The following is a 26,349-nucleotide window of genomic DNA, read 5'->3' as shown; positions in this document are numbered from 1 at the left end:
GCCCTTAGACTGAAACTATGAATATAAGTAAGTGTCGTGACCTATCGAACTATCGAAACAGAATTTGTGTCCGTTCTCGTCAACTTTGTTCCAAAAATTTTAGCTTGGTTGTCTGCCACAACAATCAAGGCTTGCTCATCTAAAATTGTTCTTTCCGTATGATTTTATAGCATCAAGACAAATACAATATAAAGATCTAGGAAATTAGCATACAATTTAACCAGTACACTATAACGTATATAGATTACGATTTTTTGATAAGTTATTATTATTGTTTTATTTCTACTCGTTCATATCCTACAGTAAGTACTTCTGCTTTACATTTTCATGTTCGTGAAGTTGAAAAGTAATAATATTGCTTGTATATGGGAAACATTGAACAATATAAAAATCTTCATGAATTAATTTGGGTGCTATATAACAACTTACCTTTACACTAATTGTAATAAAACGCTTGACTGGCAGCTTCAAATTCATCACTTCCGAGTAGCGAGACTCCGTTCGCCACGGTATGTGTATCTTTACGAAATAGGTCTTCTCGTCGAAAGCCTGTGATTTGTGTTCGATTTCATATTCCAGTCCTTCCTTGACAAGGTTCTCCTGAAAAACTTTTCGCTGGTGTCGTTTCAGAGCCTCAAGTTCCGTCATTACTCCCTGATCTTCTTCCTCGTAGCATAGCACCATATCTATTTTTCTTCTTCCATCACGAAACATTAACGACTCAGAATCGAGACCCTATAAAAGATACGTCAATCAATTGTTTCATATGCCGTATTTCATCGAACCACATACCTCCTTGTCCTGTTGGCTAGGTCGCCGTGTGTTATCTGATTGTTCCGAACTTTTCCTTTTTTTGTTTCGGAAACTCGTCGCAGCACCTATACCGTTTCGACCCTGAGAATCTCCTTCGTTTCGAAAAACCGTTTTCAACGGGGAGTTTCCGGTAAGCAGTTTGGTCGAGGATCTACGCCGTTCATTGATTATGCTATTCGTGCTTGAAGTGAAACTTTTGTTGATCTCTGACACAATATCGGATGCATCCATTGGTGTACCCGGGATGTTCTCGCTGTTGGTAATTTTAGGGCCGAATATCTTACTGTAAAAACCGGGACTATGCGTGAATAATTTGTTATTTGGAAGAAAACAGCCAAATATCAGTAAACAATAATGATTAAGAAAATTTGTTCAAAAAGTTTATCGGAGTCACCTGCGATTATGTTCGTCGTTGATCTTCATCTGCTCCAGTGCTCTGTCTCTGTCTTCAAGCCATTTCTCTACTGGAGTTTTTAGCAGCGGACTTTCCATAATGTCGTCCAGTCCCGAAAGAGACTTTTCGTTGATACCATCGAACTTCGATTGTTTCATATCGTTCGCGGACTCGACCGCACCGCCATGGTAACTGACAGTAATTGCAGTGCTATCAGCCACGTGGTGATTGCAGTCGTTCAACTGGTGTAACGATGCCGTCGAAACTGTACCATGTGTATCTAGTTCCGTAGTAGTATTTGTGCTGTTCGTTCTGCTAACGCTGAATTTGTTGTAATTACTATTGCTTTTGACATTATCACTGGCGATGTTGCTTTCGTTATATTTCGAATTAGGACCCATCCCACTACCGGTCACTTCACCACTAGTGCTACAGCCGAAGTTATTAATAGCTTGAATGTTATCCGTGCTGTGTCGCATTAATAAATGATTCCGCTCGTTATGTAGATTTATCTGAGGGCAAAAAAGTGAAAACGGTAGGTATCAGATAATAGAGTATGGTGTAGCGGTATTTGTTGTACATAAAGGGTTATATGCGTTGGCCGAAGTGAATAAAATACATATTGCAAGGCACATACCAAGATCGAAGTACTGCTGAAGTTATGAATTAATAGAAAAAAATGCGTTGAATTAATAATTTGGATGAAATTAATGATTGAAAATATAGTCAGATTAATAAAATGAAGAAACTTAATAAAACGTATGAACTGGAAAAAAATAATAAAATTAAAAAGTAAATCAATTCAGTTAAATGAATGATATAAATGACATGTATGAAAAGAATAAAGCGAATAATATAGATAATATGAACTCAAATAAACAAAGTGAATTAAAAGATTGCTGAATGAAATAAATAATTAATATGCAGTGCTCATATATGCGGGTGTGATGGTGGTCCAAGAGGGAGGGGGCAGGTAATGAGGGCGGGAGGTGTAAAGGTAAGGGAGGATGGGCGCATGCAAGACTGCATGCTATGCCTTCCATTTGAGACATGGTTTGTGAAAATCGGATCAGCCATCACTGAAGAACTGATGTTACTTTCATTGTGGAATATGTCGAGAATCCGGGACTCTAGCCCTGGTTTTTGATTACGTCGCGTACTTCATATTTAAAAGCAAATTTTCGAAATTTACAGGTGAAAGTCCGTTGTAGTTGTCCCCTGCCTTTTTGAGATTCACGAGAAATACACTGAAACCTTCATTTACGAACTATTTTTATTATTCGATTTATGTAACTTTTTTTACGAACTAAATTAGAAATAACGAACTCTTTTTTTTTTGCGAACCAAGTGCATAAAAAAGTTTGAATAAGAAGTTGTAAACAAATTACTAATGAAAGTTGGATATTTTCGGAATGGGCTTTACGAGTGCATGACGGGAATCGATGTCTTGAGCCATTTTGTTATTCAAGATGGCGTCTTCCGATTTAGATGAATTGTCTATAATCTCAACAATATGGGTATTTTTGGAATGGGGTTGACGAGTGCATGACGGAAATCGGTATCTTGAGCCATTTTGTAATCTAAGATGGCTTCCGGTTTCGATGAATTTTCTATAATCTCAACAATATGGGTATTTTTGGAATCGGATTGACAAGTGAATGCTAGAAATCGATGTCTTGAGCCATTGTGTAATCCAAGATGGCAACTTCCGGTTTCGTTAAATTCTCTATTACCTCAACAATGTGGATATTTTCGGCAGGGGGTTGACTAGTAGATGACAAAAATCTATATCTGAAGCTATTTTTAAGCATAAGTTGGCGAATTCTGCTTTAAATTTCCATATTGTTAAGGTTATCGTGAATATTGCTCAACCGGAAGTCGCCATCTTGGATCTCAAAAAGGTTCCAATTGTCCATTTTCATCATCTACTTGTCAAGCAAGTTCCAAAAATACCCATATTGTTAGGGTTATCGTGAATATTGCTTAACCAACGAATTTTAATAAGAATGTGGAGCAAACTTTTTTCCAAATAACGAACACTTTTTACGAACTAATTCAATTTACGAACCCCCGGTCGTAAATAAATTTCTAAAAATAATTGATGACTATTTTTGCACTGTTAAACCACTACCAACTTGTCCGCGTGCTTCAACACCAACTTACCCAACTTCCCATATCTATACGGATGCAGAAAGTTCTTTTCACGCACTATTTAAAAATATAGTGGTGTTTTTTCACGCGCTTATTCTTCGGACACTTCTTGTCGCACTTATAATAAAATCTCACATTGCGCGCGTCTGAAAGGCGCATCAAATATAGCCGCAGTTGCTCCGCAAGCCGATTTCACTAAAACCACTAGACAATGAGACAGTTGAACAAATGCGACTTGTTGAAGTGATAAGCAGTCTCTATTGCAAATAAATGTAGAGGGTTTTTTCTTGCAATGTTTGTTTTTGTCTGCTGCGTGCTTTTCAAAAGCTCCAATGAATATGCTTCCTATGAATTTATATAGGCGGCTGTCACCCGCCTATCAGAATTGAGTTTTCATATAATCGCAAATCGAGATATCATCCTATAAGGCACAATATCGTTTTACTCTGCAATCAGAAGGACCATGGCTAAACTCCTAGGTCTTTGTCAAACCACGGGGAACGTATGGGGTTTGCTAGAACTATAAATTCGTCTGGTGAGAGTGGTCGATTTCCCTACAAGGATGATATCTTTGGAGGGTTGGTTTTGCGGGTGCTTATAGATACTCGACGAAAGGGTGGTTGGGTCTGATTGGCTTCGAATTTCGACGAAATGGTAGTTGGGTCTGGTTGGCTTGCTGATATCGTAGGGAATACCAACTGGGTCCTGATTCCAGTATTCGATAAATAATCTCCACATTTAAAGCTCCACATTCTTAGATTCTTGATCTAACGAGTCCATTTCCAAATTTACAAACTTTCGTTGCGAAAATCAAGTGGAAATAAGTCTTGTATTGTCTCACTCCCTTTTTTTAGTTCTGTATTCCTCTACAATTGTTCCCTTTTTCCGGTAGTTCTACCAATTAGTGCGGGTGTTTTGTATAGTAGATATAATGTATGTTGACAAAATGCGTTCTAAGGTTGACGAGCCCTTGTTCATCTCACTAGTCAGAAAGTCACACTATTTCGATTGCAATTCGGCGCATAGTGATTGAATTGCGCTAAAATAGGTATTAGCATCCTTGCTTCGTTTATAAGAAGCAGTAATATAAAAAAATCTGATATGGAACAAGTAAAACACTTGCGCTTGAGCAAGACAAAAAGTCGAGTAAAACGCACCTTTATTGATCCTACCATTTGACCTAATGCTTTGAATATAGATAGCAGACACTGCTCTAACTAATGTATTCAAATGAGTGGGATAATTACGGGAGCTAAGATGGCACAGTTATCCTATAATTTTCAGTGAATTTTGTTATTGGAATGTTGAAAGATGTTTTATTATTATTATTCAGGTATTAAAATAACTCCTTTCATTATCAAAAAGTTATTCGTAGAACATGTCTGCGTTATAATTTTTGGTATTTTACCTGTTATGTAACATCATAACATCGTATTGTGGTATACACAGCGCTGTTGTTGTAAAATATTTGCTGGTTAGTCGCCAATTTAAAGCTGGGGCGCAACGACCTGGATAGGGCGCAACAACCTGGATGGGGCGTAACGACATTGATGGGGTACGAAAACTATAACGCCACTATGCGTAAAGTGGACCGGAAAATGAGCGGCGTGAATGCAAACATAACGAAAAGTACTAAATTGGTGCTTTTTGCTATGAAGGGTGCATTCCACATAAAAATTAATATCCGATTTCTTCGAAAAAAATTTCTCACACCCTTTAACAAAAAAGTGTGTCAATTGTTATTTGTTAAGCTTATTATTCAATAAATTGTACATATACCATAATAACCATAATGATAACTCGTAAACTTTACAATATATGGAAAGAAATTAAAATTAAAGTTGGATTTTTTATTGAACATAAGAGTTCGGAAATTAGTATAAACAAATTGAATATTTTTATATCTCGATCCATTTTTTATTTTTTAAATATTTAGAATCATGTTGGAAAGATGGTGTAAAAGATTCATATGGGAGTCTGAATACTCCATGAGATATTTCAATAATACCAATAAAGCAAGGCTACTTTATAGTAGACACCCTGTGATAGAAACTTACAAAATGGTTTGTAAATATGATGTGAATTTTGTTTGGTGATGGCAATGCCCTGTTTTTAAACATACGCCCTAAACGAACCTCCTGGAACTGTTACTGTTGAGGTATTGGGGCGGCAGTCTAGTACATAATATGCTAACTCTAAACATAGGCTTTGTTCAACAAGCTGAGCCACCCTAGGGACTGAAATATACCTCTATGAAGGGGTTATATACAAAGTTGTGGCGAAAAAATGAGCTAAGTTCGTGATTTTTTTTAAAGTGCTTAATGCAAATTTTATTCGAAAAAGCGAAAATAGTAGTGGTAGTACTCTCGAAGTTCGAAAAAAACAAGCTGAATTTAAAAAAATATTCAAGATTGGCGGAGTTCTGACCCATCCCCGAAGCGTATTTTTTGGCAGAGGTTTGCAATGAACGGTCTCCAAGTCGAACCGCTCTACTGAAATCAAAAAAGTAAACTGATTATTTAAGAAAAATGTATTGTGGTAAACTTGAACGGAGCGGTTATTGGGAAAGAATTTCCTACAAAAAAAATTATGTTGATCAAAAAATGGAGTTTTAAACAAAAAATCATTGCAAAGAATTTATAATTTTTGGATGAAAAAGCAACCGTTCAAGTACAAGTGTAAATACAAACAATTAAAAAAAATGAAAATCGGATGAGAAGTTTTTGCGAAATCACGTTCACCGCAACGGTACTTTTCAAAAAACTTAGTTGCGATATAATGGCGCTTAATTTTGTTATGTTCACCTTATTCGCAAAAGAACCAGCGCGCTGCGAACCGGCTATACTTTGAAATCTAGTTCTCCGACCTGGATAAAATTTCGCACAGATATTTTCAAAAGTGTGTGAATATTCAATAATTTTCATTCAATTTTTTGAGTTCCAACTTTGTATATAACCCCTTAATGATGAAGGTGAAAACTTCTTGATTTTTTAGTGCATGAGCTAAATAATTTCATTTTGTTATTTTAAGAATCGAACGTTGCTTTTATTATAAATTCAAAAAAAAAATCAGATGGAGAGGGGAGGAAAATTCCTTGGTATTAGAAATAGGGGTTCAAGTTTACGGGAGATCAACGGCATCGATTACAGACTCGGGCGGTCTTCGTCAGATGACGACCGGCAACATATCGAGCTGCGCGTGTGATGTTTGTGCTGCAAATTCCGCGTTTGTTAACATTTTCGACAGAGATGTTTCGTGTCACTTGCATCAAACCATCAAGGATGTACGATATATGTGGAAGAGGACACTTCTGAGAATGATAATAAAAATGAAAGGGGCAGGTAAATCTATATATTGATGGTTTTTAGGAAACTACATACGAGGGATATATAGAGGAGATTTCGATTTGCCAGTACATCCCGCATCGGGACATTGGGTGACCTTACTCGGGCCTGAAGGTAATTTAATAGTTGAGATCTGGTGGAACAATGCACGGCGCATGTTTGTGCGATTGGCTTAGTTTTCTCCTTGGAGAATTCGATACCCAGCTGGAGGGCCCAAGTAGGCAAATTGTCCAAGACATCTTGCAATGGTCCTTGCAAATCGACAGCTTTGGGATCTGTAATGGATACCTAGGATAGGATCCGCCAGCTCTGTCCCCTGTTTTTGAACCAATTCTGAACCAGCTCGTGATTGGACGAAAGTGACATAGGCAAACCTTCGGCTTGGAAACTAAAAGTACTAAAGGGCTGCTTGGACGTGTTGTCATATTGTGATATCAAACATAAAACGACGATTGTTAACTGTGTTGATTTTTTTGTTTTCTCGAGATACCGCTTTCTTTCTATAACATCCGTCTGTAATTATGAAGTGCAGGCATTATTTGGCAGACGAAATCAAACATATTATCCAGAACTGAAGTTCCCGAGAGATCCGGTAGCGCGGTTATCGTGGATTCTGTTCTGTGCGCGGAATAATGCGGAAATGCCTCTTTTCGAAATCAACAGGCTGTGTAGCGAAAGTATGAAAATATTTGGAACTTCATGTAAAAATTGTCTGGGGCTTTATTGTTACATTATCGTCCGCGGGGGGAAGCGGCGCGGTAAATCTTCTGTGCCGGGCGGAATCCGTACAAACCTTCTTGGCGAAATCGAATATCCAACTCCCTCGTTAGTACTGTTTCAGTTTCGGTTTCTCTCATTAATCCGTCAACGAACCAGCGACAGTAAGCGTTTGTTGGCTTTCATAAAAAATTTCATTGGCTCAGGTAACCCGCCATTCCGGTTGATCTTGTACGCCGGTGGCCTTCTTCGCGTACACGTTTCACTTTTTGTCCCACCACGGGTTGGGAGACCTTCCACGAGAGTTCGCGTTTGGTACACGTTTTCTGAGCTTGAATAGCGGTGTCGAGAATAAAGCCACCCAAGAAGCCGTACTCTTCCTCCGGAGGAAGGTCTTGCATGGACTCGAGTTTACCGGATGCAGGATGCTTAGCTCTTCCAATCACTATTTCGTTTGAGCTCAGACGAAATATTGATTGTACTCGTTGGCCTTAAGCCGTTAGCAATAGTGATTAAGATTGACAGAGGATCGCTGCCGTGTCAATCAGGAATTACCTTCCACATGCAATCTAACCGAGTCGAGTAGAGGGACAAGTCTAAGGAGCTTGGGCGCGCTAGGGGAGCAGGGATCCGTGTTATTTCACCGGTGTTCAAAATGGTCAATGGAGTCGCCTGGTGTCGAGGGAAGGTTAATTCTATTGAAAAAATAGCACTTTTTGATCCTCAAAAGTGCTCTTCCGTACGAGTGTTCTCGATCCAAGCAAATAAAATTAAAATCTATTTCTGAAGTATCGAGTTTCGGGATAATGTTTTTTTAATGCTACTGTTAAACAGTGATCAAATCCGTGACCTCGTTCGAATTAGCTATCGAAGGATACAATCGCTGAAAGGAGGGGCTATTTTGCAGTCAACTGCATTAAGAATGTTTTTATTGCAATGAGAAAGCTTACCAGGATGCTTTTAAGAGGGTGTTCTGTAACAATACGGTCCACAGTTCTGGGAACTTCTTTTCTGAGCTCAGGTTTCGGAGACCAGGAGCTGTTTGCTTCGGTTTTGCACCAGTAAGTACTGTTATTTTTGTAGGACATTGAAGAGACACCTTCTGAACATTACAACGAATCTTAGGAGAGGAAAAGTTTCTCCTTTTTCTATTGCTTCTAGGCGCAGCAGAAGATGTTCCCTCCTGGTGTTCATCAGAGTCACCATCGTCAGTAGACAAGCCAGTATAGATTTTTGTAGAGACTTGTGGCTTAGCTATTTAAAGCAGCATTTCTGCGAAAGATCCCTTAGAGCGTCCCTTAAGGGGACTCTTCAGTTTCTCTCCGCACTGTATCATCATGTCGGGAGATTATGTTGATTTCCCCCACTGTAAAGATACTTTTCGACACCCCTTCCCCAGGAGTCATCCACATGATTCTCATCGCATTTCCCATAACGAACCTTATTGCTACAATGGGAGGCTGTGTGTCCTGATTGTTTACAATTTTTGCATTTCATTACCCGTGGCACAAAAAGGCGAACAGGTAGACGATCATTGTCAAAGAGGAGGTAGGTAGAGCAAAACTGACGAAGGTCACCCGATAAGAGTCTAAGTTGACGTATGACGTATTCCTGTCAGCTGCCACTGATGTTGAATGCAAACATCCTGTATCTTCCCTGACTGAAGCATGGGGTCTTTAACCCTCGATAAGGCCGAGAGTTTGGGGCTAATAATGAATGTTATATTAATGGAAACACGGTTCTTTCACTTAGTTTAGAATCTACATTTATTTCGTAATAAAAACTGTTTTGAAAAAGGTGGCAATATAGTCAATCGCCCGGTAAACACATTTTATGAAACTCTATTTCTTAAGGATAGTATAGGAAGAAATCCATACGAAAGCTTAAGCTAGCTACCGTTATTCCCGTTTTTATGTTACCATTTTGTTATTGCTAGATTCACTGTTTTTACCTCCACCTCTGTTCAGGCCAGTGCTCAGGACATTTTCAAGGGGGTTGGTTTTATTCGTTTCTTACAAAAGAAGGGTATAGCAACCCTCAAACTTTGAAGATCTTTTCTCAGGTCTGGAGGCCCTATTCTTTTGTATCAATCGACTCAGCTCAACAAATTGGGACAATGTCTGTTATCGAGAAGGAATCTTGAACAGACAGCGCTGCCTGTGGTTCGTGGCAGTGCGGATTACTGCAGTGATTTGTAGTAAGCTTACCGACTAAACCTAAACCTCTTGTTCCTACCAGCCTTCAACTTACGCAGTCACCGTTAGGTATTACCTCAGTAGGGATTGTGTGTTTACTCTTTTTATATTGTGTTAATTGTTCGTAGATTTCCCATTGCTGTTGTTTTTTGCTTGCTGTCCAACTTTCGCGGTATATCTAACTTGCTGATGTCTACTGTAAATATCGTCACCTGCCGAGACGCGAAACGATCCCGAGGTGCTGACCTTAATGACCGACATGTCTTTACAACTACCTTTCTTGGCGCTAGTCGTTTCGAATTATCCTATTTAGCTGGTGCTGAGCGGGGTACTCTCACAGGAATAGGAATTTTTGCTTACCGATTCCCGTTTTCGTAAACCATTTAGCTCTCAGGCACTAGGACAGACCACAGGCGGTGGTATTTTTTTGGATGATCTTATCCCGATTTCTCTGACTTCGTGTTGTTTGTTTGTTGTTTTTCATCCATAGCTGATGTTGCAAGCTCAGAAAGAAGAGAAACATTTCAAAAGTAATTCAAAGCCTTCATTGGAATGGGTTTGAGACAACTATATTGCCACCTATTCAGATTCATTTTATTTTGATCTTTGTAATTTTTGCAACTCAAGAACCGCGTTTTCGGATAAAAAATACTTGTTTTTACAAATTTTGATCACCAACTTATAGGGTGTAGAGTATTTTATTCAAAATCGAGTTAATTGTATTGTCCATGCAGGAAAAGAAAAGGTGACAATATAGTTGCCACTGTCTTATAAAGGGGTAAAACAGCTAACATGAGGACGACCGCGTCACATTCAACGATTAGATGGTACATATACACTATACTCCTTTGCAAAAGGCCCGTAGCCAGCAATATAATTTACGTGCTTCAAATTATTTTCCTCCACCAGAAGCTTATCAGGGCTAATTATTGATGTTTCTGTCACCGCCGAATATTGCTTCATCAGAACGCGAAAAATCTGTAATAGATCCAAACATTTCTTGTCTTCGGTCCGGAAAAGTTTACAAATGGCCCGGTTGCGGAGGGTGGGTTCATTTTTAGTCGGGGAGGTGATTTTATTGCGACATCCATCTCGCCTTGAGGCAAACCATTATCAACGAAACGTTTTTGCACGGGTTGTATTATAGTCATGAATGAGGAATGTACAGTGGTGATTCGCTGGTTGGCCCACAGCCTATGTCCAACTAACGAATTTGATTCGCTAGTTGGACCAACTGACAAATGTCAAAAACTCTCCAAAGAAGACGTTAGTAGTGTAAAAGATTAATAAAGCAAATTTGACGTGAGATTTTGGTGTTCAGATGTTTTTTAATTGGACAATGGTCCAACGGCACGGCACGAAATTTTATCTGTCATTCTGCCTGCGACTTGTGCGCTATTCATTCAACTTTCAGCCAAAATATCTTATGAAGGTTGCAATGTTGTTCGGAAGGATTATTTGAAAACATCCATACCATGAAAAAATCATATAGGATGAAATACTCTTGCTTATAACACTAAAGTTTTGCACTCTCTTCCTTTTACTACGTGATGAAGCTACAATATGCACATATTTGTATCACATATACTTACCTATACATCACACTTACTTTCACTTTGAACACACGTACATATTACATTTTCAATGATAAAGTGTAGCGAAAATTATTTTTTATTAAATGGTTTTTTGAGGACCTCGCAAAAATAGGTCTTGCCAAGAACCTTCCAAACAAGTATTTTAAGCAAAAAATATAATTTTATTGGTTTTGTGACAACTCAGAAAAGGTATCTAAAGCTTTTGGTATCGGTTTTAATCATACTTCTCCTACAGGTTAAACCATTTAAAATTTTATTAGCCAGAAAATTACTATGAGATGTTGTTCCTCTGTCATAATAATAATTTTATAATGAGAGGTTGGTTAACTTGTTTGCAATATCAGCCAGGGTATTCAGATAAATTCAATTTTTCTTGAACGATATAGACACTGTGGGTATACAGAATAACTTTTGAACCAGAAGTCGTAGCCTATTACTTTTCTTGGAAAAGTTGTACACTGTACTAGTATCTGCCGGAGTTAGCATTGTTCATTTTTTAGAACACATAGGAAACTGTCTACACGAATTTAAATATGAAAATTTGTGCCACCCTAGTAGTCATATGTTTGTTAAACACACACCAAAAAATAATGAAATTTAAACGACATGTAAATCAATACGAATGTAAACATACAACGATTGAATCGAAAATTTGATTGAAAATTACGTTAAAATCAATTGGAGCACCAAACAGCATACAATTTTACACTTTCATTCGTGTAATATTACATATCATTCATTTTACAGCAGTTCTCGAGTAAAAATACATAAGAAGCGCATTGGTTTTCCGTTTAAAGAAACTGTAATTTTCAATCCACGTGTAAAATTATAATAAAATTCGTTGAAGAAAGCACGACAAGTCGTGTGTGTTTGTGGTGGAACTTAATTTTACATTTATATTCATGCTCCAAACATGTGCATGAAAATAAACTTAAAATTACAAAATATTTTTTTCTGTGCATGTATGTGAAAATAGTTAAAACTGACGAAGCTACGGCATTTATCTTGAAATGTATCCAGTGAAAATGTAATCGTGCACAGAGCATTCGCACGATTGATTTGTTTAGAAATATTTCCTAAATTATGAACGAAGGGTTTTGCATACAAAGATGAATAACTTTTATAAGCATAAAACATTATTTTCATCCTAATTATTTCCCCAAAATTCCACGCGGCCTTTCCCGATTGAAAGGAACGGCCGCGCTCCATGATACGCCGCGCTTAGCCCATCTGTCATAATATCGCGATTTTGCATAACGAAGGGCTAAATAATTATGAACCAACAGGTCTGTGCCACAAAAGGAGAAGGGCTAAAGGATAACACATATTGTTCCAGAAAACAGCACTGCGTTATGCAACGTTTTGTGCAGGTTGATTATACCAGGTGCAAGTGATGCCAAATTCACAACGTTCATTCTGAATTGAAAAGTCCTTTTAGATTACAGAATTGATAAAATTGGTTAAATGAGATAAACTAATCAATCAAATTCTGTTTTAAAAATTGTCCTTGCGTTTAAACCAAAATGGGAGGCTTATTACTACCGCTACATACTAAATTTCAAACGCAAATAGCAAATACAATTGCTAGTTACACTAAAAGCTTACTGGCAACCTTACAGCGGCATTTAAGAAGCAGTTGGTGCGGCGTGTACGTTTCAGTGAATCTCTCAATAAAAATTCCAACGTATAGGACGAACTTGTTAATAATTACTGGAGTATACCAAATATCAAACGTAGGTAATTTAATCGTGCGTGCAAACGCGAAAAAGACGGGGGCGGACTTGGTGGGCACAATGTCAGAACCACCCCAACGAATTCCCTAGACTATAAATGGTATTGGTTTTAAACTTCAAAGGAAAAACGTGATTGGAACACTTCAGCGAACCACCTGTTTTTTTCTTTTTTCCAATGCGGGGAGGGAGGGAGGTCATGTCATGTTTTTAAACGACTTTTTCTTCGCTCCAAAGAGCGTTGCAGTAGTTCTGTGTAAAAGCTTGAGCTTAGAGAGCAAGAGGCATGAGTTTCGGGCTTCCGAGTTTCGTTTTTTTTCATGAGCTGTATAAGTATAGTCAAACATGAAATTTCAGAAACAACTAACGTACCGCGTAGTAGCACAGCACCGGCTGGCTGGCTGGCTTGATTGCAGAGGGGAAGGAGCTATCTGACCAAGAACTTATTTCTCATAACAGTTCGGTATGGCTTAAAGCCGCAGGCAAATTACTCTTACGTATGTGTTGGTGACCATACTGACATAAAAAGAAATTCGCGTTAAAATAATTTACCCAAGAGACTTGAACCGACAATCATTGTCTCACTGAAGACACCCCTTTACTAACCGAGCTAACGCGATACATAACAGTGTGATGGCAAAGTGGCATACATAAGTTTCGCTTGAGCGTGAACGATCCAAGCGCAGAGCTTCTGCTCGTGCATGCATGGGTATGGGACATTGCAAGATGACGTCGTATGAGTAAAAATGCTCGAAAAAATGACAGCTCAGCGAGCGTGTCATATCTTCGAGCATTTTTACTCATATGACGTCAACTTGCAATGTCCCATACCCATGCCATGCACGGGCCGCAGCTCAATACGCTTGAATCGTTCACGCTCAAGCGAAACTTATGTATGTCACTTTGCGAAGACACTGTCATGTATCGCTATAGCGCGGTTAGTAAAGGGGTTTCTTTGGTGAGATATTGATTGTCGGTTCAAGTCTTGGTGTTTAACGCGGATTTATTTTTATGTCAGTTGGTCACCAACGCATACGTAAGAGTTATTTACCTGCGACGTCTAGCCATACCGAACTTTTGAATGAGACTGAAGTTCCGGGCGAGAGAGCTCCTTTCGCCTCTGCAATCAAGCCAGCCAACCAGCCAGCTGTGCTACTAACGGTAGAGGAGACCGGGGCTAGTTGGCGGTGTTTTCAGTTTTCATTTTTTACTGCTTTGACTTTGGTAGATCTTGCAAAATAGAACACGTTGCATGAAATAGTAGACTGTTGGCAACATCTCTGAATTTTAATAAAATGTTTGATACGTTGTCTTCATTTCTAGAGACAAAAAAGTAACGCGGAAAAGCCGCCAACTTACCCCAGCCTCGGGGTAAGTAGGCGGTATGCATGGGGTAAGTTGGCGGACTGCCAGAAAATAAGCAATTCAATAGGAATACAATCACATGAGTGGTCCATATGGAATGTGCCGATTGTCTTTTCAATAAAACTGTATAGTATTCGACATATCTCATTATATTTCAGTCTCAATACCCTGTCATTTTGACTTCGACGCGTACTCCATATTCAAAAGCAAATTTACGAAATTCTTCAAGCATTTGGCTGAAATAATTGTCCATTTCATTGACGAGAGACACAAGAAAAAGTTCCTATTTTTGCACTATCAATAGTACCGCCAACTTACCCCAACCGCATATTTTATAAAAAAAGGATTTAAAAAATTACTTTTGGGTATGAATAGGCATAATATCTATACGGATGCTGAAGCCTCTTTTCACGCGCTATCGAAAAAATCTTTTTATCTCTAAACCCCAACCCTTACACAGAACTACTGCAACGCTCTAAGGAACGAAGAAAGCAGTTGTTTAGGGACGATTCATAAATTACATAACGCTTTTAGGGGGGAGGGGGTACGACAAGTTGTGACATGTTGTGACATAGGGGGAGGGGGAGTAAGCTAGATCGTTACGTAATATGTTTTCACCGAAGAAAAAAAAATTTCAATGAATAACATAATAGAAGAGGGGGGGGGGGGGGGTGGAGACATTTGTGACAATTTGTTACATGGGGGAGTCAATTTTGGGCAATTTTTACGTTACGTAATTTATGAATGGCCCTTATCCACAAGCATGACATGCCCGGCGCATGTGCACCGTATTGTCTAAAAGAAAAAATGAAAGGGTTGTGTACAGGACACGACCACGGTGACATTAAAAATGTAGCTTTTTTCAAGAGCGTGCAAATGAATTTTATCTATCACACATATCGACTCACGCTCTTGTTCACTCGCCTGTTTTCATATGTTACAATTTGCTATATACCCTCCCCGTCAAAACATAATTTATTGAAGGTCTTTTAACGGTAATCTATTAATTAATCAAGTATCTCACTAGGTGATTGGCATTATTTGGCTGATCCATCTAGTAAAAATAGGCTGGTCTGTCCAGAAAATATATTCAAAAGAAAAGTTCCATATTGAGAGCTGTGATGAGGAAGCCCACGCCCGCCAACGGAAATATACAGATTCTCCATGAAATATGAAATTTCATTTTCCATTTAAATTTTCAATAATGTACTAATGAGCTTAAGTAAACAATCTTAAGATTAAGTAGTTCTTGATCGATTAGTGATTGAACAAATGAAATTATTTGATAAATTACATTGTTATACAACGTTCGCACTACCAGTTAAAACGGGTTTTTATGCTATCTTGGTGACATTTTTCTTGTTGCTAATTATTAAAACGTGTTATAACTCTGTAGTGTAAACATTGTATAATTAAACCAATTCTGCAGCGTTTTATGTTATATAGGCGTTTTATGTGGTAATAGGACTGACATAATTTATCTTCAGTACAGCGGTTTGTTTCATAATTTAAAACAGATTTATTTTAAAATTAAAATTGTATACCTAACCGTTCTATTTGTTGTATACTTTAAAACGCAATTAGAACTGTGTTTTAAATACATAGGGTAGGACAGATATTCTGACTGGATAAACTGGGAAAACAATTTTAAGTCCAGTAACGCTTAAGACATGGCTTGAATTTGAATCGAAAAAGAACACCCGCTTAAACTGCTGCTGGGACGGTAAGTTCTGTTTTAAAATTTTCCGTTGTGTGCAGTACGAAACAAAAGTATTTGAAATTAGAAAACAAAAAGTTCTGCTGGGAATGTGATTGTTTCCGATGCAATTACACTCAGATTTTTCACGCAGGGGATACAGGCCGTGTAAATGAAAACCGCGTAAAATTTAAAAAAACGCGTTAATGAAAACCGCGTAAATTTCAAAATCCGCGTAAAAAAACCTGAGTGTACTCTCCTATATAAAATACTACGCTGCTGAACAGTGCAATAACTACAGAAGCACGTTGTCAGATGCCTTACTCATAAAAAACATAACCGAAATATGAAACATGAAAACCAATAGGCTCTTTACCCTACGCAGCTACAAAGCGCCGTAAACATGGATTAACAAGTTACAACGCACACGCATGCATAAAAATAAATATATTTTTTTTCAAACGCAACACTCTTAAGCAGCACACACCGTATTGAATTAAATCCAAACCACCCCACCCACCCACTTTGCAAATCATTCTGTGACACCGTGCTGGTACCCGAAAAATCCGCACACGGCCACCGCTGCCGAAAATGCATAGCATCTACCGCTTAGTGTAGTGCCTAGACGCTGCAGCCATGATCTTACCCGTTCGACATAAGAACAAAAACTGATTCAAACGGGTACGCGTCACCTCTATTTATAAACTAACCGTATATGGTTAAGTCACTTAGGTGCGAGTGTGTGCGAATGCCAACGTTGCCGAAAATCGATAGCGCTTATTGCATCACCCGGAGACGATGTTGCTCATATGGGATAAGAGCAACAACTGATTTAAACGGACATGCGTTGCTTCTATTTATGACTTTTCGTTTGTGATTGAGCCACTAACCTACCCTCTAATGACGGCTGTGTCTGAGAAATCTGCATCACGAATGGTAATTTTCCCGTTTTTCGTGAACTTTTTAATTTTACCAATTTTTAAAAGTCTACTTTTATTGGGGAGATATTAAATTATTACCAATATTTAAGTTAGGTGTTTCTGAATCGGTTGGTGTATGAATGATTAAAATCCATCTAGTAATATCGGAGTTATAAGCGTGCAAACCTTACATAGTTTCGTTACATGGGAGATAGTTTAGATTTTAGAATGACACCTAGCCCCAGATAGTGGAGTAAGACATTTTTAATGTCAAAAAGAGAAGAAACAGGTGGTTCACTGAAGTGTTCCAATCACGTTTGTGCTTGGAAATTTAAAGCCAATGCCATTCTCAATGATAGGTAAGGGACCCTTCATAAATTACGTAACGCAAAAATTGCCCAAGATTGACTCCTCCCTCCCCCCATATAACAAGTTGTCATAAATTTCTCTATCCCCCCCTCCCCTATTACGTAACAAATTCCTCGAAAAAAAAATGTTACGTAACGATCTCCCATATGTCACAACTTCTCGTACCCCCCTAAACGCGTTACGTAATTTATGAATGGTCCCTAATCACCAGATGGAACTTTCAAAATGGAGCCTAACTTTGCAGGGATGATTGCTTTCGACGATAGCATGTTTTTGTTACAGCTCAGCAAAACAAAAAAAAATTAAACTGCTACAGGCTACCCAAAAAAAAATTGTTAAAATTTCCAAAAATAGTTAAAATTTGTTTAATGAAGATTACCATTAAACACAAAATAGTTTTTTTTTCCACGTTTTCATCGAATTTTCAACTTTGAGCTTCAATTACCTTTAACAGAAAGCTACGATTATTCAAACAATGTGTGTGTATGAAAGGTGTGAGCGTTGCGAAGAAATACTAGTGCGGATGACAACAGACAATCATGTTTTAGTAGTTTTATTTAGATTTTTAAAGAGACCGCCTAGAGGCGGTGTTGGGAACTAGAGGGTTAATTTGATTAAAACCATAACATCCACCAGCAAAATCTAACATCCGGACGATTAACATTGCTGTTGTTTGTTTTGTTTTTTTGTGACATTTGACGTACTAATGAAAGTTTAATTTGTCTTCAAATGCTGTACATAATCGTATAAATAATAACCTGTCATAATAAAATGAAGAAAAAATTATTTATGGAGAAAGTCGCAGGGGATCGGTTTTATTCGTAATTCCCCTAAAATTACTAGTCGTAGCTCGGTGAACTTATGGCACTCAGAAGAAGTTCATGTATGTTATATTTCAACCTAGTGACTGTCTGTTGATACGCGTTCGAAAACGCGCTACGGAGTAAACAAATGGTTGGTGGTAATTGGCCGGCTCAAGCCCATTCCGCTTCCTCCCTGTTTTTTTCTGGTTCTTTTTTTTCTGATTACGATATGATGTTCATATCGCGATGTTATATTTGAAAGATGCTTTTTGTTAGATATATTTGAACGACACGTTTTACTACATCAGATTCAATGAAAATTTACAGGTTTCTTTCAAATTGTTGTAAAATGATTGATGCAACTAGCATAGCAACATAAGTGGCCTTAATGTTCAGTTGTTATCGTCATAAACAGCCAGATTTGAAGGGTATTAGTTTTGGCTCTTGATTTTTTTGCTGCCTGTAAGCGGAATCGATAGTATTAAATAATAAGGGAAAGTTCCCGGTTATGGCATATCTGTTATTTCTGGCGTGTTGCACGCTTTATTGCATTTTTGACAAAGTTATATTTTAAGCTTTTAGGTTTATGATGGTATTACCAAATACAAATATGTTTTGTAAATTTGTATTTGGTATTACTATCATTATCGCTGGATGCTCCGTTCAAACATTTTTGGGTTCAATCAAAATGCGCTCCAGGTCCGCAGACTCTGTCTTTCTGGTGTTTGATGACAGATATCGCCAAACTTACTCACCTGCAATATACTGTTCATGATCACATATTTGTCATATATTTGGGATTATTAATTTCTAAGGAAATGCTTTGTGATCATGGGCAGTAGAACTTGCTGCAGTTTGGCTGAATTTTCTATTGAATACTCATTAGCTCTGAGATACTTACTATATCTGAAATTTTAAGCAGAATAATATTTTTTCGAAATTGCTTGTGATAAACGAAATTGTAAACTTTTGGTTGTTTAGTGAACATAAACAGTGTAGAGTTTTAAAATGTTATTTTTGTGCTCTGTATTAATAGCGTCTAAACCATTGGTTTTGCGGTTAGTTCGGAAAATTTTCGTTATTTCCAAACGCGTTTTTTCGATTCCAAACAAATTCAAATAGAGACTTACTCTATTCAGTAAAGTTGGAGCTAATTCCAATACCAACAAAGGAATTTGTTGAGAACACTTGTAAAGTCATGAAGAGGCTGATCATAGTATGTTGATGTCGAGATTCTATGTATGAATAAATGTTGGGTTAACCAAATCGGTTATAATATTGTCATGATTTAATCACTGTAGTGTAGTGAGCAGCGTAATGTTTTGTTTGATTAGAAGCACAAGTTCCAGTTTTCTAGCTCCCACTCCCTCAGACCGCCAAAGCTTTAGGGTTTTTTTATGACAAAATTATGATTTTTTCAATATTCAAACCGCAAGTCAATATATTAATGTGATGTTATGTAATATATTTTTGCATTTGCGAAATTGTTTATTAATTACAAATACCTTCAAACTGATCTAATTGACTGACATTGTACTTTGAGGAATCTAATTTTTCGAATTTGTCCAGTATTCTTTTTGTTAACTTCTAATTTTATCAGATTGTCATATCACAAAATAATTAGTCTACAGCATCGAAATAGCAGGTCTAGGTCGTATTTAATATTCCAAAGAACAATTGGCTTATTAAATAGAATCAGTCAGTAAAAATGATTTTATGGAAACATGATTTTGTAAGGCTAAAAAAGTAACTTTTTGAGTATTATACCGACTGGAACTACAATCTTTTGTGAATATTTACGGCTTTCTCAGTCAATTTAGCTTGAGCAAACGAATTGTTTTTAAAACTGCCCGACGTTTCGACCGTTTTTGGCGGCCTTTTTCAAGGGAAACTAAAATAATCGTTTATTATGAGTGAACAGGTAAAGCATAGTAAAAACATATATGGAAAAGGTACGAAACAAAAACAAAATTGCAGTGCTGTGTGACTCACTTTAATCGTGTCGTTTTTGTCGTAGTCGCTGATTGCCAACGGTGGGAGGTTGGGCGTTTTTGCACTGGCCGAAATGGTTGTGGAGATGACGATTTTGTGCTGAAAAAGTCATCTGAAAAAATCTTTGGTACGGAGCTCTATGTATGCACGAAGTGGTCCAACGTCTGGTTTGAAGATGGTGACCCACTGATTGCGTATGGAGGGATTGATATCAATTGTGAGCCAAAACAACTGTCATCACTGGTTTCTGTGTTTCTATTCCTTCGAGTGCTGGTCGTTTTCAGTGTGTGTAGGATGCCGGCGTAGGTAGTGTTGAGACCATCTACATCGGTGCGATGGTTGACGGTGTTGGCGGTGTTTGAGATGTGGCACATTTCAAGTATTGGTAGAGCCGTCGATCGATAGGTTTTATCAATGATCTTAGCTTTGGTGAGATCAAAATTGTGGTCGTTTTTGATCATGTGTTCGATGAGAGCGGTTTTCTCACCGAGACTGATCAGCTGTTCGTCGGTGGTGATTGCGCCGTCGGTTTTTAATCGTACATACTGGTTTATGTTGGTTTTGTGGCCGTACAGTCTTGTTTTGAGCTGATTCCGTGTCATTCCTATGTAGTACATTGGGCAGTTCCCACAAGGCAGACTGTAGATGACATTAGATTGCAACAGAGGATCTACGGGGTCTTTGACGTTCAGCATTAGTTTGGATGTGGTGCTGATTGGTTTTGATGCTATTTTAACATTTGGGTAATCGGATTTTAGAATGCTTACTATAGATGTGCTGAGTGATGGTACGTATGGCAGTGATCTGTAAACCTGGTCGGTGGACGGACTGCAGTCCGTCCACCGACCAGGTTTACAGATCACTGCCATACGTACCATCACTCAGCACATCTATAGTAAGCATTCTAAAATCCGATTACCCAAATGTTAAAATAGCATCAAAACCAATCAGCACCACATCCAAACTAATGCTGAACGTCAAAGACCCCGTAGATCCTCTGTTGCAATCTAATGTCATCTACAGTCTGCCTTGTGGGAACTGCCCAATGTACTACATAGGAATGACACGGAATCAGCTCAAAACAAGACTGTACGGCCACAAAACCAACATAAACCAGTATGTACGATTAAAAACCGACGGCGCAATCACCACCGACGAACAGCTGATCAGTCTCGGTGAGAAAACCGCTCTCATCGAACACATGATCAAAAACGACCACAATTTTGATCTCACCAAAGCTAAGATCATTGATAAAACCTATCGATCGACGGCTCTACCAATACTTGAAATGTGCCACATCTCAAACACCGCCAACACCGTCAACCATCGCACCGATGTAGATGGTCTCAACACTACCTACGCCGGCATCCTACACACACTGAAAACGACCAGCACTCGAAGGAATAGAAACACAGAAACCAGTGATGACAGTTGTTTTGGCTCACAATTGATATCAATCCCTCCATACGCAATCAGTGGGTCACCATCTTCAAACCAGACGTTGGACCACTTCGTGCATACATAGAGCTCCGTACCAAAGATTTTTTCAGATGACTTTTTCAGCACAAAATCGTCATCTCCACAACCATTTCGGCCAGTGCAAAAACGCCCAACCTCCCACCGTTGGCAATCAGCGACTACGACAAAAACGACACGATTAAAGTGAGTCACACAGCACTGCAATTTTGTTTTTGTTTCGTACCTTTTCCATATATGTTTTTACTATGCTTTACCTGTTCACTCATAATAAACGATTATTTTAGTTTCCCTTGAAAAAGGCCGCCAAAAACGGTCGAAACGTCGGGCAGTTTTAAAAACAATTCGTTTGCTCAAGCTAAATTGACTGAGAAAGCCGTAAATATTCACAAAAAATAAAAAAGTAACCTTTCTCCTAACGTTACTAGAGGTAAACACTGATTGTCTACCTTTTGAGATACTGCGCGCCATTTGTGGTATTCTGCAGAAACGGTTAGAGATACGATCAAACCGATTAAAAATTCACCCTTTAGGGTAACAAAATTGCCTATTCACCCTGAAAAAAAAATTAAATTTATTTTTTTTGTTGGTCGTTATTGGGATTCAATCACCCTCACCTTTATAATTTTAGCGCGAACATAGCGTTGCTGTCTCTAATATATACCGTTCGAACCGTTCTGTCCCGCTCCAACGCCCCGTTACCCATACCATTAACTTATAGGGTAATGAGCTTATTTTCACCATGTTTCTATTTGCCATCTTTGTTCAACGGATTGGGCGACAATTGAGGCACTAAATCCGAATTTTCGTTGCGCTCAAACACGAGCATTTCATTGTTTTCAGGGCATTTGTGTTATTAGATTGATTCTAATCAACGAAGCCAAGCTCTTGATGCCAATTCATACGCATTCCATCGATTGTAGGCCGAGTAATTAATGAATTAGTGAGGTACCTTCCTTAATAGGGTGAAAATAGGCAATTTACCCTTTGTAAAAGTAATGGTAGTGGGCCTTCTTGTAGATGGATATACTGGATATATTTTTCCCAGAATTCATTTTACATTCAATATGTTGAACACCCAGAATTGGAACTTAAAATTGCAACGAAAGACGTTGTAACAATGGGAAAAATTGACAAGTGCTCTAAGCATCAGATGCTCGAGAAAACATGAAAACGGAGTGACTGTCGATCGAGCCAGTAAGAGACAAAACTATTCTGTAAGAACAACATTGCTGCATTGCCTTACAAGTTGTAAGTTACAATATTACATCATCACAAAGTGTGAGGAAGTTGATAGAACTGCTGATCATCGGCAATTGTCGCGTCTTCGCGTTTGCATAACTAGATACTTCAATGGTTATCAAAGTTGCTAAACTTTCGTATTCTTTAGTTGCTGTTACTATTCAGCTCTCCCTTGCCGAACACCTGAAATGAATGAATGATAAAATACTTTCATACTTTACTTGATGGGCTATATTGTGTCGATTTCGAAATGTATATATAGTTTATTTAGTAACGTTATAGCAGATCAACTTAAAGGACGTGAGTTCAAATCTATGTTTTCTCTCGTTTTTTTATATTGCGATTTTTTTAAAGCTAAAATAGCTCAAGCCAGTTTGCTGTGCATCTCTCCTTTTTTATGTGTTCATTACAGCAAATTAAGTTTTCAAGTGCCGCCCACGCATCATTGTGCAGTCTATTTTCTCTTTGGACGGTCTTAATCCTCAAAAAGGCAAGCTAAAATAGTGGCTTCAACAAGCATTACTCCTAAGACCCGGTGATATTAAGTCTTTTTTGGCTTTCTATCAGTGAGAGAATTGAAAGTCCGAAAAAGCTCCATCATTTCTGTTCATAATTACAAGTTTATTCAAATTAGAGGATAATTATTGTAACCAGCCGTGCCTCTGAGACCACTTGCCTTTCTGAGGGTTAAAGAATATTATTAATACATATATTTTAAACATGGTATACAACACATAAATGATATGATAGAACGTTTGACAGATGAGTAATTATTGTATTCATCATTAAAGTTGTTTTGAAAAAGGGATATTTTGAAATCAGTGTATCAGTGATTATGCAATGAGAGCAGATGCGTGCCTTAAGAGACATGATCTTCTACAATTAACAAAAAAATCAAAGCTTTTTGAGCGATTTAGTGGAGGGGCTAAGACATGGTCTTTATTAATCACATAATAAAGGTTCAAGTAAATTGTATTAATACCTCGGCATGCAAAAAATGGATTGCGTTAAAATAGTTATCAATATGATGGCTTCATTCGTCAGCACAGTATTAAAGTTCGCACAAAAAACGGGTGTTACACGCAAGCCAATGATTAAATTTTAAAAGCATTTATAGTATGTTTATAAAAATGCACGACAAACCTACATGATGGTTGAATCAGTTTATTTGTACCCTGTGTGTTTGGCTAGCGTATCATCTACTGCCCCCACAAACATTCAAACTATTCACTATAAACACCATAAAAGCACCTAACAAGAATTCTTTTTAATCAGTTTGATTTTTCATTGCGCCTGAGCTAGAAAATATACTAGCTTCCCACAGAAATACGCCAAATGCACCTTAGAGAGCATGGAAGCGCCCTACGAGTTAGGATAGACTATCCACTACCATCTCATGAGCTCAAATACTCATACCAACGCTCCAAAGAGATACAGTATATGCGCCCCAGAAAATCTGAAAGCGCCCGGCAAGTTAGGATAGACTATTCGCATAACGCCCCATGAGCATACTACCTACCCGTTAGCTCAACATACTCATACTACTGACCCATAGAGCCTGAAAACGCCCTGCAACTTAGGATAGCTTATTACCGCCTCATAAGCTTAAATACTCATTTATATGCGCCGCAAAGATACTGAAACCGGTTGAAAGCGCCTTGTAAGCTTGGAAAGTTTATTGCCCACCTATCTAATTGCCAGACGAGCCATGGGAATATCATACTACCTCTCCAGCGAGTGTGGAAGTGCTCTGCAATATATGGGAAATTCATACTAGCGCCCAATACAGTCTCGGAGTGCCGTGCGAACTATGAGAATATCGGACTTGCGCCCTAGGTAGTTTAAGAGAGCCCTGCGACCTATGGGAATATCAAACTGGTGCCCGAGAGACTCTGAGAGCGCCCTGCGAGCAATATGAATATCATGCTGGCGTCCCATATCGTCATATTAGCGCCCTGTGAGCTATGAGAAGCACCCCTGCGAGTGCGGAAGCGCTCTCCGAGCTATGAGAATATCATACTAGTACTCCAGAGAATCTTACAGCGCCCTACGAACTATGAGAATATGACTAGCGCCCTAGCGAGTTTAAGAGCGCCCTGCGAACTATGTGAAAATGGTAAAAGCACTCGAGAGAATCTAAGAGCGCCCTGCAATCCATGAGAATATTAAACTAGCGCCTCAGAGAACTTGTAAGCGCCCTGTAAACTAAGAGAACATCAGACTAGTAACCTAGAGAGTTTGAATGCGCTCTGCGAGCTATGGGAATATCATACTAGCGTCCCAGAGAATCGAAGAGCGCCCAGCGAGATATGTGAATATCAAACTAGCGCCCCATAGAGTCTCGGAGCGCCGTGCGAACTATGAGAATATCGGACTTGCGCCCTAGGGAGTTAAAGAAAGCCCTGCGACCTATGCGAATATTAAACTGGTGCCCGAGAGACTGAGAGCGCCCTGCGAGCACCATAGGGAGCTTTAGAGCGCCCTGTGAGCTATGAGAAGCACCACAGCGAATGCGGAAGCGCTCTCCGAGCTATGGGAATATCATATTAACGCTCCAGAGAATCTTAGAGCGCCCTGCGAACTATGAGAATAACAGACTAGCGCCCCAGCGAGTTTGAGAGCGCCCTGCGAACTACGTGAATATCGGAAAAGCGTTTGAAAGAATCTAAGAGCGCCCAGCGAACGATGAGTATATAAGACTAGTCCCCTAGAGAGTTTCAGATTGCCCTGCGAGCTATGGCCCGAGAGACTCTGAGAGCGCCCTGTGAGCAATGTGAATATCATACTGGCGCCCCATAGAGTCATATTAACGCCCTGCGAGCTATGAGAAGCACCCCAGCGAGTGCGGAAGCGCTCTCCGAGCTATGGGAATATCATACTAGCGCTCTAGAAAATCTTTGAGTCTCGGAGCGCCGTGCGAACTATGAGAATATCGGACTTGCGCCCTAGGGAGTTTAAGACAGCCCTGCGACCTATGCGAATATCAAACTGATGCCCGAGATACTCTGAGAGCGCCCTGCGAGCAATGTGAATATCATACTGGCGCCCCATAGAGTCGTATTAGCGCCCTGTGAGCTGTGAAAAGCACCCCATCGAGTGCGGAAGCGCTCTCCGAGCTATGGGAATCTTATACTAGCGCTCCAGAGAATCTTAGAGCGCCCTACGAACTATGAGAATATTAGAATAGCGAGTTTGAGAGCGCCCTGCGAACTATGTGAATATCGTAAAAGCGCTCGAGAGAATCTAAGAGCGCCCTGCAATCTATGAGAATATTAGACTAGCGCCCCAGAGAATTTGTAAGCGCCCGGCAAATTAAGATAACATCAGACTAGTAACCTAGAGAGTTTTGTGAATATCATCTTAGCGCCCTGAAGAGCTTGAGAGCGCCCTGTGAGCTATGATACTACGTATCACACTGAGGCCCTAGCGAGCATGGAAGCACTCTTCGAACTATGGGAATATGGTACTGGTACCCCAGAGAATCTGAGAGTACCCTACGAACTATGGGAATGTCAGATTAGCGCCCTAGCGAGTTTGGGAGCGCCCT

At 39.0% G+C, this 26,349-nt stretch overlaps 1 protein-coding gene across 6 annotated transcripts in view; it reads right to left on the bottom strand.

The window, feature by feature from the left end:
• LOC131688960 (anoctamin-4) overlaps positions 1 to 26,349 on the bottom strand; it is a 59,661-nt gene that overhangs the window by 15,947 nt on the left and 17,365 nt on the right. For 5 of the 6 annotated variants that reach the window (XM_058973624.1, XM_058973621.1, XM_058973622.1 and 2 more), the window contains exons 3-5: positions 1,208 to 1,719; positions 793 to 1,111; positions 430 to 735 (exon numbers count right to left, since the gene is read on the bottom strand). In XM_058973624.1, coding sequence (XP_058829607.1) covers positions 430 to 735; positions 793 to 1,111; positions 1,208 to 1,719 — 1,137 coding nt within the window. The remainder of the gene's footprint in view (positions 1 to 429; positions 736 to 792; positions 1,112 to 1,207; positions 1,720 to 26,349) is intronic. The other variant, XM_058973627.1, reaches the window with a different exon arrangement.

The sequence above is a fragment of the Topomyia yanbarensis genome, chromosome 3, assembly GCF_030247195.1.
Source record: "Topomyia yanbarensis strain Yona2022 chromosome 3, ASM3024719v1, whole genome shotgun sequence".
Classification (NCBI taxonomy): domain Eukaryota; kingdom Metazoa; phylum Arthropoda; class Insecta; order Diptera; family Culicidae; genus Topomyia; species Topomyia yanbarensis.
Note: the sequence above shows the minus strand (reverse complement) of the source record. Positions and strands in the feature narration are given on the sequence as shown.